The 15,321-nt window shown below is 42.2% G+C and overlaps 1 protein-coding gene across 12 annotated transcripts in view; it reads right to left on the bottom strand.

The window, feature by feature from the left end:
- Nucleotides 1–15,321, bottom strand: part of atp2b2 (ATPase plasma membrane Ca2+ transporting 2) — a gene marked incomplete at both ends in the record, with an annotated part of 130,661 nt that overhangs the window by 65,130 nt on the left and 50,210 nt on the right. For 4 of the 12 annotated variants that reach the window (XM_080728584.1, XM_080728579.1, XM_080728587.1 and 1 more), the window contains 3 exons: nt 5,576–5,701; nt 9,082–9,207; nt 11,240–11,497. In XM_080728584.1, the coding sequence (XP_080584710.1) occupies nt 5,576–5,701; nt 9,082–9,207; nt 11,240–11,497 (510 nt within the window). Of the gene's footprint in view, nt 1–2,322; nt 2,407–5,015; nt 5,049–5,506; nt 5,702–9,081; nt 9,208–11,239; nt 11,498–15,321 lie in introns of all 12 variants that reach the window. The other 8 variants (XM_080728588.1, XM_080728581.1, XM_080728582.1 and 5 more) reach the window with 7 other exon arrangements.

Here is a 15,321-nt window from a genome sequence, read left to right as displayed (position 1 = left end):
AAATCAGTCAGCGCCATATATTTGGGCACAAAAGGGGGCTATGCCCATACATGGGCATTAAAGGGACTGAAGTACTGACAGTTACAGAGATCCGGTTTTCCAGAGCCACAGAGCCGATCGCTATGCCCATATATGGTAATGTGCATATATGGGACCGACCGACTATAAACTCTCCGCACGCAGAGGCAAGGACTCGTGGGAGTGTGGTGGCCGCCATTGAGCAGTTCGGATACACAGTTGTCCAGATTAGAACTGCCGATCCAATGTGGGGATAAAAGAGACAAGTACTGACAGATATGGATATCTTCATATTGGCATAAAAGGGACACAGGTAGACAGACAGAAACAGACATCTCCGTATATGGGAACAAAAGGGACACAGACAGACAGACAGACAGACAGACAGACAGACAGACGTACAACGGGTTCTCTGGCAAAGCCCCCAACACTATGACAAATTGATCGGATCGGCAGTGCAACATAGCCCGAACTCTAGCCACATTTCTAGTTATGTAAAATTCCAAAAAAGAAACTACGGTATTCAAGTTGTATAATGCTAGTGTCTCCGACAGAATCGTGTTCATTTCACCTTAACCGCTGGGTCTAGCCAGTTCCCCGGGGCAGCAATAAGGCTGAAAATGACAAATAGCTCTGGTCTGCCCAGCCCAGGACAGTACAAGGTCACCATTACAGTACAAAACTGCGCCTTTCTGCCCAAAGCGTGAACGCTTTGGGACTATTCAGCAAACAAAGGAACATAAGAGAGGGTCGAATGCAACCATAGACAATGTTAATCTCTTATGCATCTAATTTAGCCGACACAGACTTGCACCAATTGAGCTCTGGGGACACCCCCAAAACCAGGGTGCAACTCCTGTAGTCCTTGTACAGCACCGCCGCTTATTGAACTATTATACATACGGCCCGATGCAACCCCAATCACTACTAATAATATACAAGTATTTTCACTGTGCAAATAAGGGGAAAATAAGACCACGTCCCCGAGGTAACATTAATGCAGCCTCACTTCAAATGCTCAAAGGTTTAAGTTAGCCTTCACAAAATCTCCATTAGAAATGAATATGCAATTCATCAAAGTCTCTTTCATAATCTTTGAGCATCTTCAGAGAGCTAATGAGGGATCTGTTAATTAGGTTATCGTCGCTGTCGGGAAGAAACCTCGTATCTCCAAGTTTCAAATTTGTACGAGTTTTCACAAGGTGCTTCATCATACAAGGCCGTTGCACAAAGGTAGTGAAAACAGCAGATCTACAAGCACACAACGCCTCGCGGTGCGAGGCGTTGTGTGCTTGTAGACCGGCTGTTTTCACTAGTTTAAATCATTTTTAAAATGATAAATGTAAAACGAAGAGTTTTGGACATACAAGGTTTCCACCTGACAACGACGTTATGCTACTTTTCATTTAAGATTAGGAACCGTAATAAAAATGTCCTCCCTCATTAGCAAAATGGCCCCACGAAGTTCATTCGTATTCACCAAAAGCAACGTGAGGATAGCGGATAGAGGACAGGACAGCTATTTACAGGATGCAACCTCAGAGGACACACATTGAGTCGAGTTGGAGAGTTAAGCCTAATTTACACTTTGTCAAACAACCACATCACCATGGTGAGAAAAGCACTCAACCCCAGTACTTCATGCTTTTAAAAATACTCCCAATATTCAAAAGTAAATGCGTTTAAAAACATAGTATTAATTAATCAATAAATTACATTAATTCATTAAGTATTAAGTATTCAAAAGTAAAACATATTTTTATATCAATGCACAGCTTTATTGAAAATTTGACATTTCCCCTAAACAAATCTAAGGTTTTCCCATTGTGAGCTTATAGATCTAGCATTTTAACTATATTTGAATACATACTGTAAGTGCAGTATTCAAATAAATGTACTTTGTTACTATCCACCACTGCATAATAAACGGAAATATCCAAGCACAGTGTGTTATTCACTTGACTTGTAAACTGGTTATTTTTGTTTAGCGATGTGGTCATTCAACAAAGGACAATCTTTTATACTTATGCCTGATTTATACTCAGCCGCATACTCACGCTGGTGTCGTACACCAAAATGTATTGTTTCGATTTTCACCCACACGCAACTACAGTGTGCATAGGGTCCAAGATAGAAGAAATACAGTGGGTGTAAGGTAAGAAGGAGAAAAGCAAGAAAGACATGAGACAAAGAAGGCGAAGAAGTTGACAAAATGAAGCGAGGGAGGAAATGGGTGCGCCCATGGCAGCAGGAGGTACAGGGACTCATGAAGAATCACACAGTGCAGAGTTGGTGTCAACCTACCGTTGACTAGGCTTGCATTGCCGGGGCCTGCAGCCCCGTCCGTAGCTATAGTGGCGATGGGGTGAGTTGAGGGATGGGAGCAGTCTAACCAGTATAATGAAGGCCAAACATAAATGAACAAACGCAAACACACACACACATAATAATGAACAGAAATAACATGGTTATAGCACGGTCAAGAGGTTCAGTATGTACATCAAGACTAGTGTTGCTGTTTAGTTTTTTTGTTTTTTTCATGTGGGCTGTAATTTCCAACTATGATTTAGTGTGATTTAGTACCCTACATGTAATAAGTACTGTACATGGCAAAGTATATATATATATATATATATATATATATATATATATATATATATATATATATATATATATATATATATATATATATATATATATACATGCACGCACAAACAGCAGTGTGTGTATATATAAAAAAAACAGGTATAACATTAGACAGATATGGAACATAAAACAGGAACATATTAAATGGCAATTAATACACAACACAACACAATGGGGAATGAACAGACAAACAGAGGGGGGCGGTAAATCTAGAACTAGAAAATGCACTGAACCGATAATCTATATAGAGGTTTCGTTTTTATGTATTTTTATGTATTCTATCTATAATACATTCCGTATGATTTGGACAAAGTCAATTTGCCCTCTACAGTACAGAAATTGAAGTTCAACCATGTTATTCGTGTCATGTCATTTAGCATTGGGAAATCATAATTTGAGCAAAAGAAGAAAGGGAACGGAAAAGCTGCATTTGCCGGTTTACCAGCCCAGTTACAGTTAGACTCTCCAAAGTGGTGCAGAGTCAACAGCGTTAGCCGCAAAACCACACTTTACATAACTGACTGCATGAGGTTTCCAGTTCAGCTAACCTATAAACAAATGGATGCACAAGACAAGGATTTATGGTTAGGCCATCCCATTCAAATTTAGAAGATAAAAGAGGAAAATGAAGTTTTCTCACAGGCTTCCTCAGATTTCTCCAATTTTAGAATATTCGCCTTGAAAGATGAGAGTGAGATTTTCATTTGTGTTGCCATAATCTGAAAGCATAGTGTTATGCCAGAAACAAAAAATAGCAGATCTATAAGATCACAAAAAGTGGCGGATGCAACACATTGTGGCCATTTCCGGTCCGTTACACCCCTGAATGACAACGTACAGTATAAGACAGGTTTCAGACAGGTGATTAGCCAGGTCTATCATCGGTCAGTGATGTTAAGTTCTACCACTGCAGCACTATTGAATGCTGCATCAGATGAATCAAAAGCTCTTCAAATGTCAGGACATAAAAGCCTTTGCATCTCCTAGATTGGGCACAACAAGGAATTGAAATATATAGCAGCAGCAAGACAAAAATGTTTAAAGGTGACGTACACAATAAAAAGTGTGTTCTAGCAGATATCATATAGGTTACTGTACTGTATTGTGAGTAAGGACTGGGACATGGCATTCCACATAATCTGATGGGTGGAAGTGAGAGAACTGTAGCAAAGTGCTTAAAAGCATCGATTCCCCCCTCCAGAGTGCACTATCCATTATGTTAGACTACTGTACTACTGTAGAGAGGGCCACTTCATTCAAACTAAAGAGAGCTGTTCAAAGTGGCAATGGTATAAAAACTGGGGCAGAAGTAGCAAAGATTATCAATAAATAATAACGCTTAACACCCCTTACCTCTCTAGGGGTGCTATCCTCCTAAAAAGCTACCCTTTATTCCTTTACTGGCACACTATGTTCTATATCTGTGAGCCAGTCAGTCATTTGAACATATTGTAACACCTTCTTCTGCGACAGTGCTATTTTAAGGATGTGGATTTCAGCAGTACAGGCGCTGAATGTAAGTATTGTTGAGAAAACATCAGAAAGCCTGTGGAAAAGGGGAAGGGATCATGGACCATGAGATGTTATCATCTTTCAATACTTAACCACTTAAACCCTTTATGTTTAATTGACCGGTGTAAACCCAGGGCACTATACTAGGTGCCCTAGTATTACCCTCTACACCTTGCTTCTCTGAAAATAGCAAATCTAGAGGGTCACAATGCGTCGCGTTGCCAGTGGCATGTATTTGGCAGACCTGCATCTGAAAGGATTTTGTGCCAGGGACTACCAGAAAATATTTGTGTTACAATGTTTTCTAAATTATTCTAAAGTTATTTTTTTCAAAACTGTAAAAAAATAGCAGATCTATAAGCTCACACTGTGTCGCATCATGACACATTGTGAGCTTGTAGATTGGCTGTATTTGACTAGCTAGTCAAATACAATATAAAATAGAGTTAAAATGGTTAAACTTGATTGTGATGATATATTAACACATTTAGCTGGGAACCCTTTGAAACCCCTGGGGTCCACCCACTGACCACTGGTGCTGCGTCGCATAATGAGCTCGTAGATAGGCTATTTTTTGGTCAAATGTTCGCCCCCCCAAGAATAGAGACGCTAGGGTTCATGTGGTTAGAAAAGATGGCAAGTTGGGATGAGGCTTCTCATTTGGAGAGTAGAGTTAGGCTGAGGTTACGGGGCAGGGCATCAGGGATTCGGTGCATGGGTGCAGGGAGGGGGGTAGTCACGCTGGGTTATTAGTGGTTATTGAGGGGTTAGTGGTCAATGGACCAAGGAATGGACCTTCCGGTTTGGATTGAGGGGGTCAGAGAAAGGCCATACTCTACCTGTGTTCTGGTGTCCATCTTCCACTGCCCCGTCTGGGAGGTGAATTTTGGAACGATAAGAGGGTGAGTGAGGACAAAATTGGATCTGAATCCATAAAACTTGAGTAGTCCAGGTAAAATAGAGCTGCCACCTAAACTGATTTTATTTAAGCATTTTTAGCCATATTTGCCTGTGCTCTTGTCCCTTGTGCTTTATTTTAAGTGGTACTTTACACATTTATTATAAGTGCAAACAAGTTCAATAAGTAAACATTAAAATGTTCCGAGATAACAAAGGGGCAGTATTTAGCATAGGGGGTTTTAGCGGGGAAGAAGATTTTTTTTTTTTTTTACTGGATAACAGTGACGCAAAATTACCCTCATTGTCTCCAACCACAATGTGCGTAATGCTGCCCAGTGAATCATCACAATTACATCCCATTTATTTGAAAGGCAAACATTGTGGTTTCAGCTTCTGCTTATATCAACCTGAACAATTATCAAACAGAGACAATATAATACATTGGTTATACAACATACTGTTGTAACGTGGGTATAAATAATGAAAACAGTCTTTTTACCTTTCTTTTCTTTCTTCTCCTCTTCCTCAACACCGGCCCCGAGCAGAGTGAAGATGATGCCGGTCTGAGAGTTGACTCCCACAGCAGTCACCAACATGCGCCCTGACCCCTCCATCACATGGGTCCCTGGGATAAGATAAGGTAAAATAAAATTCAACCATTTCTATATGATCTACATACAATTTCAACGGTATGTGGAGCCTCAGTAATGTACACCAGATGCATTACGATGCGGAGCGGCTCTGGTATGGAAGACCATCTCTCCTGGGGTCTCCTCCCGAGGGAGACGCTCAGGAGGCATCCGCACTAGATTCCGAACCACCTTAGCTGGCTCCTTTCAAAGTGGAGGAGCAGCGACTCTACTATGAGACTAATTTGCCATGGGAGATCCTACCAGGAGTACTAGGCTCCAGAAAACACAGCCACCGGGTTCATTGGGGCACACAAAACTCTCCCTGCCCAGGCAGCTTCCCTCCCCAGAAAATGGATAATAGACACTCAGCCAAGCCGGATGCACTGCAGTGGATTCAAACCCCTAGACCAGAGGTCTTCAATAGGGTGTCCAGGACCCCTAGGGGGTCCTTAGAGTTACTACAGGGGGTCCTCCAAATCTTTGTGTGATAGAAACTCTTTTTTTATAGAAAACCACTTGAACCATAACGTTCATATTCTTAGAACTTTAGCCTAAAATAGCAGATCTACAAGCTTACAGCGCAAGGCGTTGTAAGCTTGTAGATCGGCTATTTTCTACAAAGAGGTTTGGTGTAGAGGGGAAAAAGAGCAGACTAAGTATAGAGTGAAAGGTCAAGTTACGGTTCAAGTGGTTACATATCTGAAAACATTAATTTAAATGAATCCAAAATAGACAGATGATCATGCTGTCAAACAATGAAACTATGCAATCTATGATAAGGTTGAGGGGGTCCCTGCTTCATCTGTCTCTCAACTAAGGGGTCCTTGGCCTGAAAACGTTGAAGACCCCTGCCCTAGACTCTGTGTTGGTGGACAGGTACTTTACCCCTACACCACCCGAGCACCCAGCCTTACCATTCCTAAAACACAAATGGCTACATTTATTTTCCATCCTCGTTTTCCCTGAATGATTTCTTTCACGAAAAAGAAATGAATCTGCAAATATCCATTATGAATAAAACCCACTAACATAATAGAATGGATTGTTAAAAGAATAATAGTTAACAGTTAAAAGGAGGCACCACATTTCTCAGTTTATTGTTGTCAGCTCATATAACTGACCAGTGAAGTTCCTGGCAGTAATGTGTTAGGGTCATTGTTAGGTCTTCAGTTTCACATTTAATTCTCTTCAGACAAGAAGACTGGAAGCCAGCAAGGTGGTGCTTTAGATAAAGAATGAACAGAACATCTATAATTAACTTCCCTTGGAAAAATGAATTAGCTGACCTGCACAGCACACGCACTCGCAACCACACACTAGAATTGTCAGGGAGGAACTGTAAGTTCAGTTAGGCGATGGCAGTGGCCGTCCAGAGCGTCTAGTCAGAGTAAACCAGCTGATTGCCCAAGTAACAAAAAACTAGGTAACCTTAGTGGGCCAATTATCGAAAGCAGCAAACATTATTATTGGTATTGTTACACATTATTTCTTTCTTATTGTTGGTTGTTGAAACAAAGCGAGAGACTCTTGTGTACAGAATCTTGAATCGTGGGAGAAAAAAAGAAGCTAAGTGACACTATTGTGACACTATTGTACAACAAAGCAGAGCATTAATTCAAGGGGAAAAACTGGACTAAAATCTGGAGTTACAAGGTTTCTTCTCAGCAGAGATGCTACATTAGAGAGCAGCCTCCCTCCCTCCGCACTGATATTCACATTATAATGAAGGGCCTGTTGTCTTCCCTCAGAGGGAAATGTCATGACAGCGTGACTTGAATAATAGATTGGATTTTTATGCGATCATAATAGATTCTGTAGCGACAGACAGCAAGCAAGCCTGAGTGACTAATATGTGACTAATCTCTTGGCTAAATCTCGATATTCCGATGGCCTGAAAATCCGACGGCATGGAGATCCGAATCCGATGTCCCAGAGAGAGAGAGAGAGAGAGAGAGAGAGAGAGAGAGAGAGAGAGAGAGAGGGAGGTCGGGTCCATTTGAAGAATTATAATCCAGCATTTTGAGGTGGAAACATGGAGAATGCACAGGCTTAATATACTATAAATTTGATGAGAGTGAGAACCAAGTTATGGTTTAATGTAAACTTGGGAGTTGGAGGAGAGCAGAGCTGGTCAGTTAGTAGGCTAACTTAACTAGTCCAGAGTCAACCCAGCTGTGCCTGTTAATTGATTTGCGTCTTTTGTGTGTGTGTGTGTGTGTGTGTGTGTGTGTGTGTGTGTGTGTGTGTGTGTGTGTGTGTGTGTGTGTGTGTGTGTGTGTGTGTCTGTCTCTCCGCTCTCATAGTTGAACAGCGGCATGAAAATAGGAAGCGAATCAACAGAAATTCGAATCAAGAAAATGCACATTTTGCCTCTTTCCATTCACTGATAAAATGCGATTCTTGGAAGATAGTTCATGTCGGACAGGCGCTATTTTTACAGTCAAGTGAGACACATTATGGAACATGCACTCTAACCCAGGGCTCTGCAGCCTATAGATTTCATATATAAGATAAGAGAGAGAGAGAAGAAGAGAAGACACTCCACTCCACATACTGTAGCTACTTCAACCCCGCAACAGCAGTGCACACTATAACAGCTGATATACAGTACAAGCTCATCACAGCTCATTGCAGATGTCTCTCTCTCTCTCTCTCTGACTTTAAGGCCATCGGAATAGCACCACACGCCCAATCTCTTCCCAGACCCCTGTCCCAGAAAAGCTGTTATTTGAATACCTGGAGCTCAAGGTGAGAAATTAACTCCCATTTGTTTTCTGTTGGAGGCAGGCAACTCTCCATTGTAACGCCTCACTTCCTGATGTCTTTTTCACAGAAACAAAGTGGACATTAAACCACTTAAGCCCTATACAATTCGTCATGCTTACAAGCTACAACAAAGGGCGAAAATAGCTGATCAATGCTTGGAATGCATCACAATGTGAAAATAGCCAATCAGCTTAGATATGCTATTTTCGTCGTACGACAAAGAATACAGGGCAATAGTTCTCAAAGTGGGGTCCGGGGACCCCCAGGGGTCCTTGAGGGTGTTCCAGGGGGGTGGACTATGCATAACAAACTGGGGGTCCTTGAAAGTAAAAAGTTTGAGAACCACAGACCTACAGTACCACTAGCTTAAGTGTTTTATACAATAGCATGAAACCCAAGGCAATCTGTTTCCCCCTTCCTGCTAATCACATTGACGTAAATAGGAAAAGGGAGAAGATATGCACCATAAATCTCAATCTGACACACTTCATCATGAAAAGCTGTTATTTGAATACCTGGAGCTCAAGGTGAGAAATTAACTCCCCTTTGTTTTCTGTTGGAGGCCCCCCCCATAAACAGGATGAAGAAAGAGAGATGGGCGACATACCAGACAACAGCATGGGGTCCTTGTCTGCTGCCTTCTTGACGTGATCAGACTCTCCGGTCAGAGAGGACTCATCAATCTTCAGGTCGTTGCCCTGGATCAAAATACCATCTGCAGGCAGGAGGTCACCTGGAACACAACAACAACAACAAGCCCACAACGCTTTCAATAGGCTCTATGCATAACTGTATAGTTCCCTTTTCCCAGAAGGGGACATTAACTATTTCCTGTTCCGGGTCGGTTTTATCATACCGGTAGGTTCATTTGATGGGCTCAGCAGCAGATTTAAAGAGGAAACACATTTACGCTGGCATTTCGGGGGGCTGGCATTTCACCTACCCTGAATCTAATTCCTGTAAAGTCTAGGCTTTCCTAAGTTTTGGGTCGGTTACCGTGCTTATTCTCTCTTTTATTGATAGATATCATTCCATTTGGTTTTGGTTTGTCTCTTTCCAGTATGTCAGGTGACTTTCTTTTTGTTTTCTTATGATCTAGTTAGGTCCAATGTGTTTTCCGTCTGGTAGTCGTGCTTGCGTTTGTGCCCTGGGCCGGCTGACTTTTCACTATGGTTGAGGGCTATGTTATGGAGCGTGTCTGGGTTGCTTTCTTTTAGGTGGTTATATAATTTAAGTGCTCTCTTTTTTACTTTGATAATGAGTGGGTATCGTCCTAATTCTGCCCTGCAAGCATTGTTTGTTGTTTTCTGTTGGGTGCGGAGGATAGATTTGCAGAGTTCTGCGTGCTCAGTTTGGTGTTTGTCCAATTTTCCAATTCTTGGTTGGCAAGGGGCCCCCCAGATTTTGCAGCCATAGAGGGAGATGGGTTCTATAACGGAGTCTAATATCTTTGACCAGATTTTTATTGGGATATCTAGCTTAATGTCAGCTGGGTGAAGCTGAAACTGAATCCCCCGGCAGGATTAACAGGTCTTCCCTTCCCCTAATGTTGTTACCAAAAACCTAAAGTAATCGGGAAGGCTGCGTTAACAGTGGCCTATCTATATGTTTAGTGCAACCACGTTAAACCACGGCTCAGAGGGAGCATGACAGGGTGTCATGATGTTAATTAGATGTTACATGGTATGATGACACCAGAGATCACAGGCTCACGATGGTCTGTTTGAACCGTCGGTGATCAAAGTGTGGGCAAATTCAGTTTCATGGAGCATTTCTCTGCAATTTGTTGATCAAAGAACAAGAACGAAGCCCAACAGCTACTGTTTTATGAAACTACACACCCCACTCATCCCATCTATCAATCTATTTAGAACCTTACTTACATAATATAACATTTCCCTTAGTTGTATTATACACAGCAAAACCATCAGTGTTTTAATTTAAATAATGTACCAATGGACATGAACAATGGACAATGGACAAAAAAAAGGTAAAAAGCAAAACTATAACCACTTAAACACCAGCATCCATATTGTTGGGAAAGCTTTTGCAGAAAAAAGCAGATCAACAAGCACACAACGCGTCTCGCAACGCAATGCATTGTGAGCTTGTGGATCTTCTATTTTGGTCAACCATACAGGGTTTAAGTGGATAATAACCTTTTTTTTCCTCACACATGCAAAACCAACACAAACAGGGTGGGTGAGGGGATGGGGGAAATCTCGCTCTCGTCATTTCAACAAAGGAGCATCGGGAGGGATAGAGACTCATCCAACGGAGGTTAGGGTTAGGGTAAGGTGTTTGGGTGTCGAAAAGATGACACGTAGTAACAGCGAAACGCTCCCAAGGGGACGTGCAGAGAATGTTAGAGAGGCAGGGGCTGAAATCTCTAAAAGGGCCTTTTGGTGAAAATATCGAAAATAGCAGACCTCCAAGCTCACAACGCGTCGCAGCGCGACGCATTATGAGCTTAGAGGTCGGCTATTTTCGGTGCTTGATTACCACACTGAACTAAGCATGATCAAGTCAATACTGGAGATGCGTACGGCATGGATTTCTACAGAGAGAGGGCAATTCTTTCAACATAAGATGCTGCATTCAAGTTCAGGAGAGTCTGGACAAGGCAATTCTCTTGAACGTTGCCTTTCACCATAGTAAAAACTGCATTCATGTTCTGGAGATGGGGACTTTTTACAGAGGATAAAAAGGGCTGGGGCTCAAGCCCCCTTTGATGTCTATGTGTGCACGTGCCTCCTCCCACATACCATATTTGATCTGTGCGATGTCTCCCACCACTATGTCAGCCACGGGCAGCTGTATGACCTGCCCGCCGCGGACCACCTGGAACTTCTGCTCCTGCTCGATGCGGCTCTGCAGCCCGCGGAACTGCTTCTCCTTGGACCAGTCGTTGAAGGCCGTCACCAGCACCACACACACCACCGACAGCAGGATGGCCGCGCCCTCGATCCAGCCGGCCTCCGCCTCGCCCTCGTCCTCCGCCCCGGCCGCTGCCTGGCCGCAGCCTGGAGCGTGCACACAAACGTGGTGGGGAGAGGGGAAAGGAAACAAGGCAGAATGTGGAGTTAAATATGGCAACTATGCACCGCATACTTACAAAGAATATTAGAGATGCATGGGCTGACATTTGTAAAGGGACCTTTTGGTGAAAATATCGAAAACAGCTATTTTCGATGCTTGGTTTCGACACAGAGAGGGCAATTCTTTCAACATAAGATGCTGCATTCAAGTTCAAGAGAGTTTGGACAAGGCAGTTCTCTTGAATGATGCCTTCAGGTATGGCATGGAAAGAGGGAATTTGCATTTCTTTCACCATAGTATAAAACTGCATGGTCTGGAGAGGGCACTTTTTACAGATGGATAAAAGGGCAGGGGCTTAAGCCCCCTTTGATGTCTATGTGTGCACGTGCCTGCATACTAGTACAGCTATACCGGTATATCGTTGCTGATCCAGATTTTAACTTTTTATGTTTTTCTTAAATGAATGCCCTACTTCGTCATGCTACGGTGTTACGTAAAAATAGCCGATCTCCAAGCATCGCGACATCTGCTATTTTTGCATTTGTATCCTGAAAAGTAACAGTTTTCAACAACGATATGCACACACGTCACACAGATCTATGTTTATGTGTACATTTACAGTACACGTTTACTGTGTTCATTCAACCTTTATTTAAAATCTCGGAGAGATCATTGAGACGCACATAAAAAAAACAATAAATAACACATCAAAGAAAAAAACTATAGTGTGTGTGAGAGTGTGTGTGTGTGTGTGTGTGTGTGTGTGGTGTTGTGTGCTGTATGCACATACAGTTCATGCGTGTGAGCAATTTCTCTGCTTGTGTAGTCGGTTGCAGATGGTCTCTGCCTCATTCATCTGCTATTCATCTCCTCCACAGACACTGACACATTTGGGTAATTAATTATGAGGCCCATTCCCTGTTCTCATGCATGTTACCCTGGGAGCCCATTGGACATTACTCTGCTGGCTGGCTGACTAGCTAGCTGTAAAAGCCCCAGTGAGGTGCTTTGGTTTGTGCTATAAAACACCCTCCCTTTGCACATGGGTTTAGCACATTATCCCTGGTGTTCATATTTACTTGGCATGTCATTATACCTGTATATATACGGTATATATATATATATATATATATATATATATATTAAGGCTGGGACTTTAACTGATTAATTGCGATTAATTAATTACAGAAAATTAACGCGATTAAAAAAATTTAACGCATTTTAATCGCACTTCGTTTTTGCACCACAGAACCTTCAGTTTCGGGCATACTGATCATAGTGATGCACCAACCAAGAAGAGACAACAAACGCAAAGGGAGAAGTAGCCGATCAGAGCGCTTTGCTTGCGAAATTTAGATTTAAAAAACTCACTTGTTGATTCCCTCGTACAACCAAATGTGTTTTACTTGAAAAAAATGCTTCTCAGGTCAAATATCGATGTGCGATTAAAAATGTATTAATCACAAAGCCTGTAATTAATTCGATTAACATTTTTATCGCATCCCATATATATATATATATATATATATATATATATATATATATATACATACACAAACACAACAGCACTAGCTTCCTGCTCAACATACAGTATCAGTATATAATGCACTACATGAGGGTCACTGAGGGTCACTGACAAATAAAATGCTGATGTTGACCTGGCATGTTTTATGTACAACAGCAATGTTGTCATTAACAGCAACATGTGTAGTGTCCAGAATATGTTTTTTTTATTTTGACAATGACTATATAGTCTCCAACACAGATATAGGTAGGGAGTAGTACACTCTCAGGTCCTTATTGTGCTCTGTCCTAGCTCCTCTATCCTCCTCACTCCAACAAGGCTAAGTATAGAAGGAAAGGCCATGTATTAAAAGCTACTGTAGATATGTTGCAAAATCTGAGAGCTTACAGACTTGATTTGCGAACAGGGAAAATGCAGTTGCACTTACATAAAAGATTCATACACATGTAAATTGACATTTGAAGTCACAAAGAATGAACAATTGTCCATCTACACGTTTGTGAATATTTTATAGGCCTATAGCATAACAGTATATACATATACCGATTGCCCATAGACTTAGAATGGAATCAAAGTTCTTTTTTTTATTGTTGGAATTTCCGTAACAAGGATAAATGCTAATATTTATTATTAAGAACAGTTATTTTTTGTAACGTTAAGCTATTGTTATCATTATCCTCCGTGAGTCCGTGTTATTTTTTCCGTGTATTTTCCTACAATAAACCTTATAAACAAAGGTGACGTCTTTCGCAAAAAGAGGACTTCTCCCGGGAGGCAGCAATGTGCCTCGAGGCATCTAGTCTACTGGAAACCACAAAAGAAGAAGAAATAAGTGACTTCATTTAGGGACGAGCGGACAGGCGGACACATTCTCAGCCTCGGACACATCCTGAACTGACAACGGAGCCAGTTGTAGCATCAGACGCCGCGCTCAGTAGCTGTCCATGAGCACCCGACAAACACACACACACACACACACACACACACACACACACACACACACACACACACACACACACACACACACACACACACACACACACACACACACACACACACACACACACACACACACACACACACACGTAGACACGCACACACACACACGCGCACGCATGCACACACACACACACACACACACATTGCCACACAACAAAGTATAAAATAGAGAAACCTCTAACCCTAACACCTAAACCTAACTTCTAAATGCCTAATCCTAACATTATCCCCAATCCGAATCTTTTTCTGACCGTAAACCTACCGGTAACTAAAAATCTTTTTAAGCCATAAAAAAACCATTTGTTTCCTGTAAGGACCAGGAAAATAGTCCTCACAAAATCTATTTCTCAAATTGTAAAATACTTTAGGGGACATAATACACGCACGCACGCACGCACACACACACACACACACACACACACACACACACACACACACACACACACACACACACACACACACACACACACACACACACACACACACACACACACACACACACACACACACACACACACACACACACACACACACACACACACACAGGGTGTGTAGCTGTCCGTGGTGCTGAACAGCAGACTCTCTTATCGCAGCAGAACATTTGACATTCCAGCAGGACTCAGGCAGGACAGAGCATTAAACATTCCAAACACAACAGACTTGGGCAAGTCACACAGCCACTTGATTTAACTCCACCAAATGCTAATAACTAAGGCAGGCAGACCAAAGCCACCATCACACTCATTACAGGCTGAAGAGCCAAACCATAGTTTTCTGTCTTGTATGTGTTTGTGTTTGTGTCCGTTTCCGTGTGTGTGTGTGTGTGTGTGTGTGTGTGTGTGTGTGTGTGTGTGTGTGTGTGTCCGTCCGTCCGTCCATGTGTGTGTGTGTGTGTGCGTGCGTGCGTGCGTGCGTGTGTGAGGGTGCATATGTGTGCGCGCATGCTGGTTGTTTCGTACGCCAACAATTAAAGGCTTTCATGCTAGCTGCAGCTAAAACCCTTTCATATTATGTAAATGTGCATTAAGTCATCCCACTGCTGTACTGTGACTATTTCTGGTCTGCAGTGGCGTTTTGACCTATTAATAAACAGAAAACCACAGAGGTGGAGGCGAGGGGGGCTTTTGTATTTCGCTCTCTCTCTGTGAGTCTCTGTCTCTGTCTATCTCTCTCTCTCTCTGTGTGTGTGTGTGTGTGTGTGTGTGTGTGTGTGTGTGTGTGTGTGTGTGTGTGTGTGTGTGTGTGTGTGTGTGTGTGTGTGTGTGTGTGTCTCTCTCTCTCTGT

This window comes from Nannobrachium achirus (genome assembly GCF_963921795.1).
Source record: "Nannobrachium achirus genome assembly, chromosome: 6".
In the NCBI taxonomy this organism is placed as follows: domain Eukaryota; kingdom Metazoa; phylum Chordata; class Actinopteri; order Myctophiformes; family Myctophidae; genus Nannobrachium; species Nannobrachium achirus.
The sequence above is the reverse complement of the archived record's forward strand: the minus strand, read 5'-3'. Positions and strand labels throughout refer to the sequence as shown.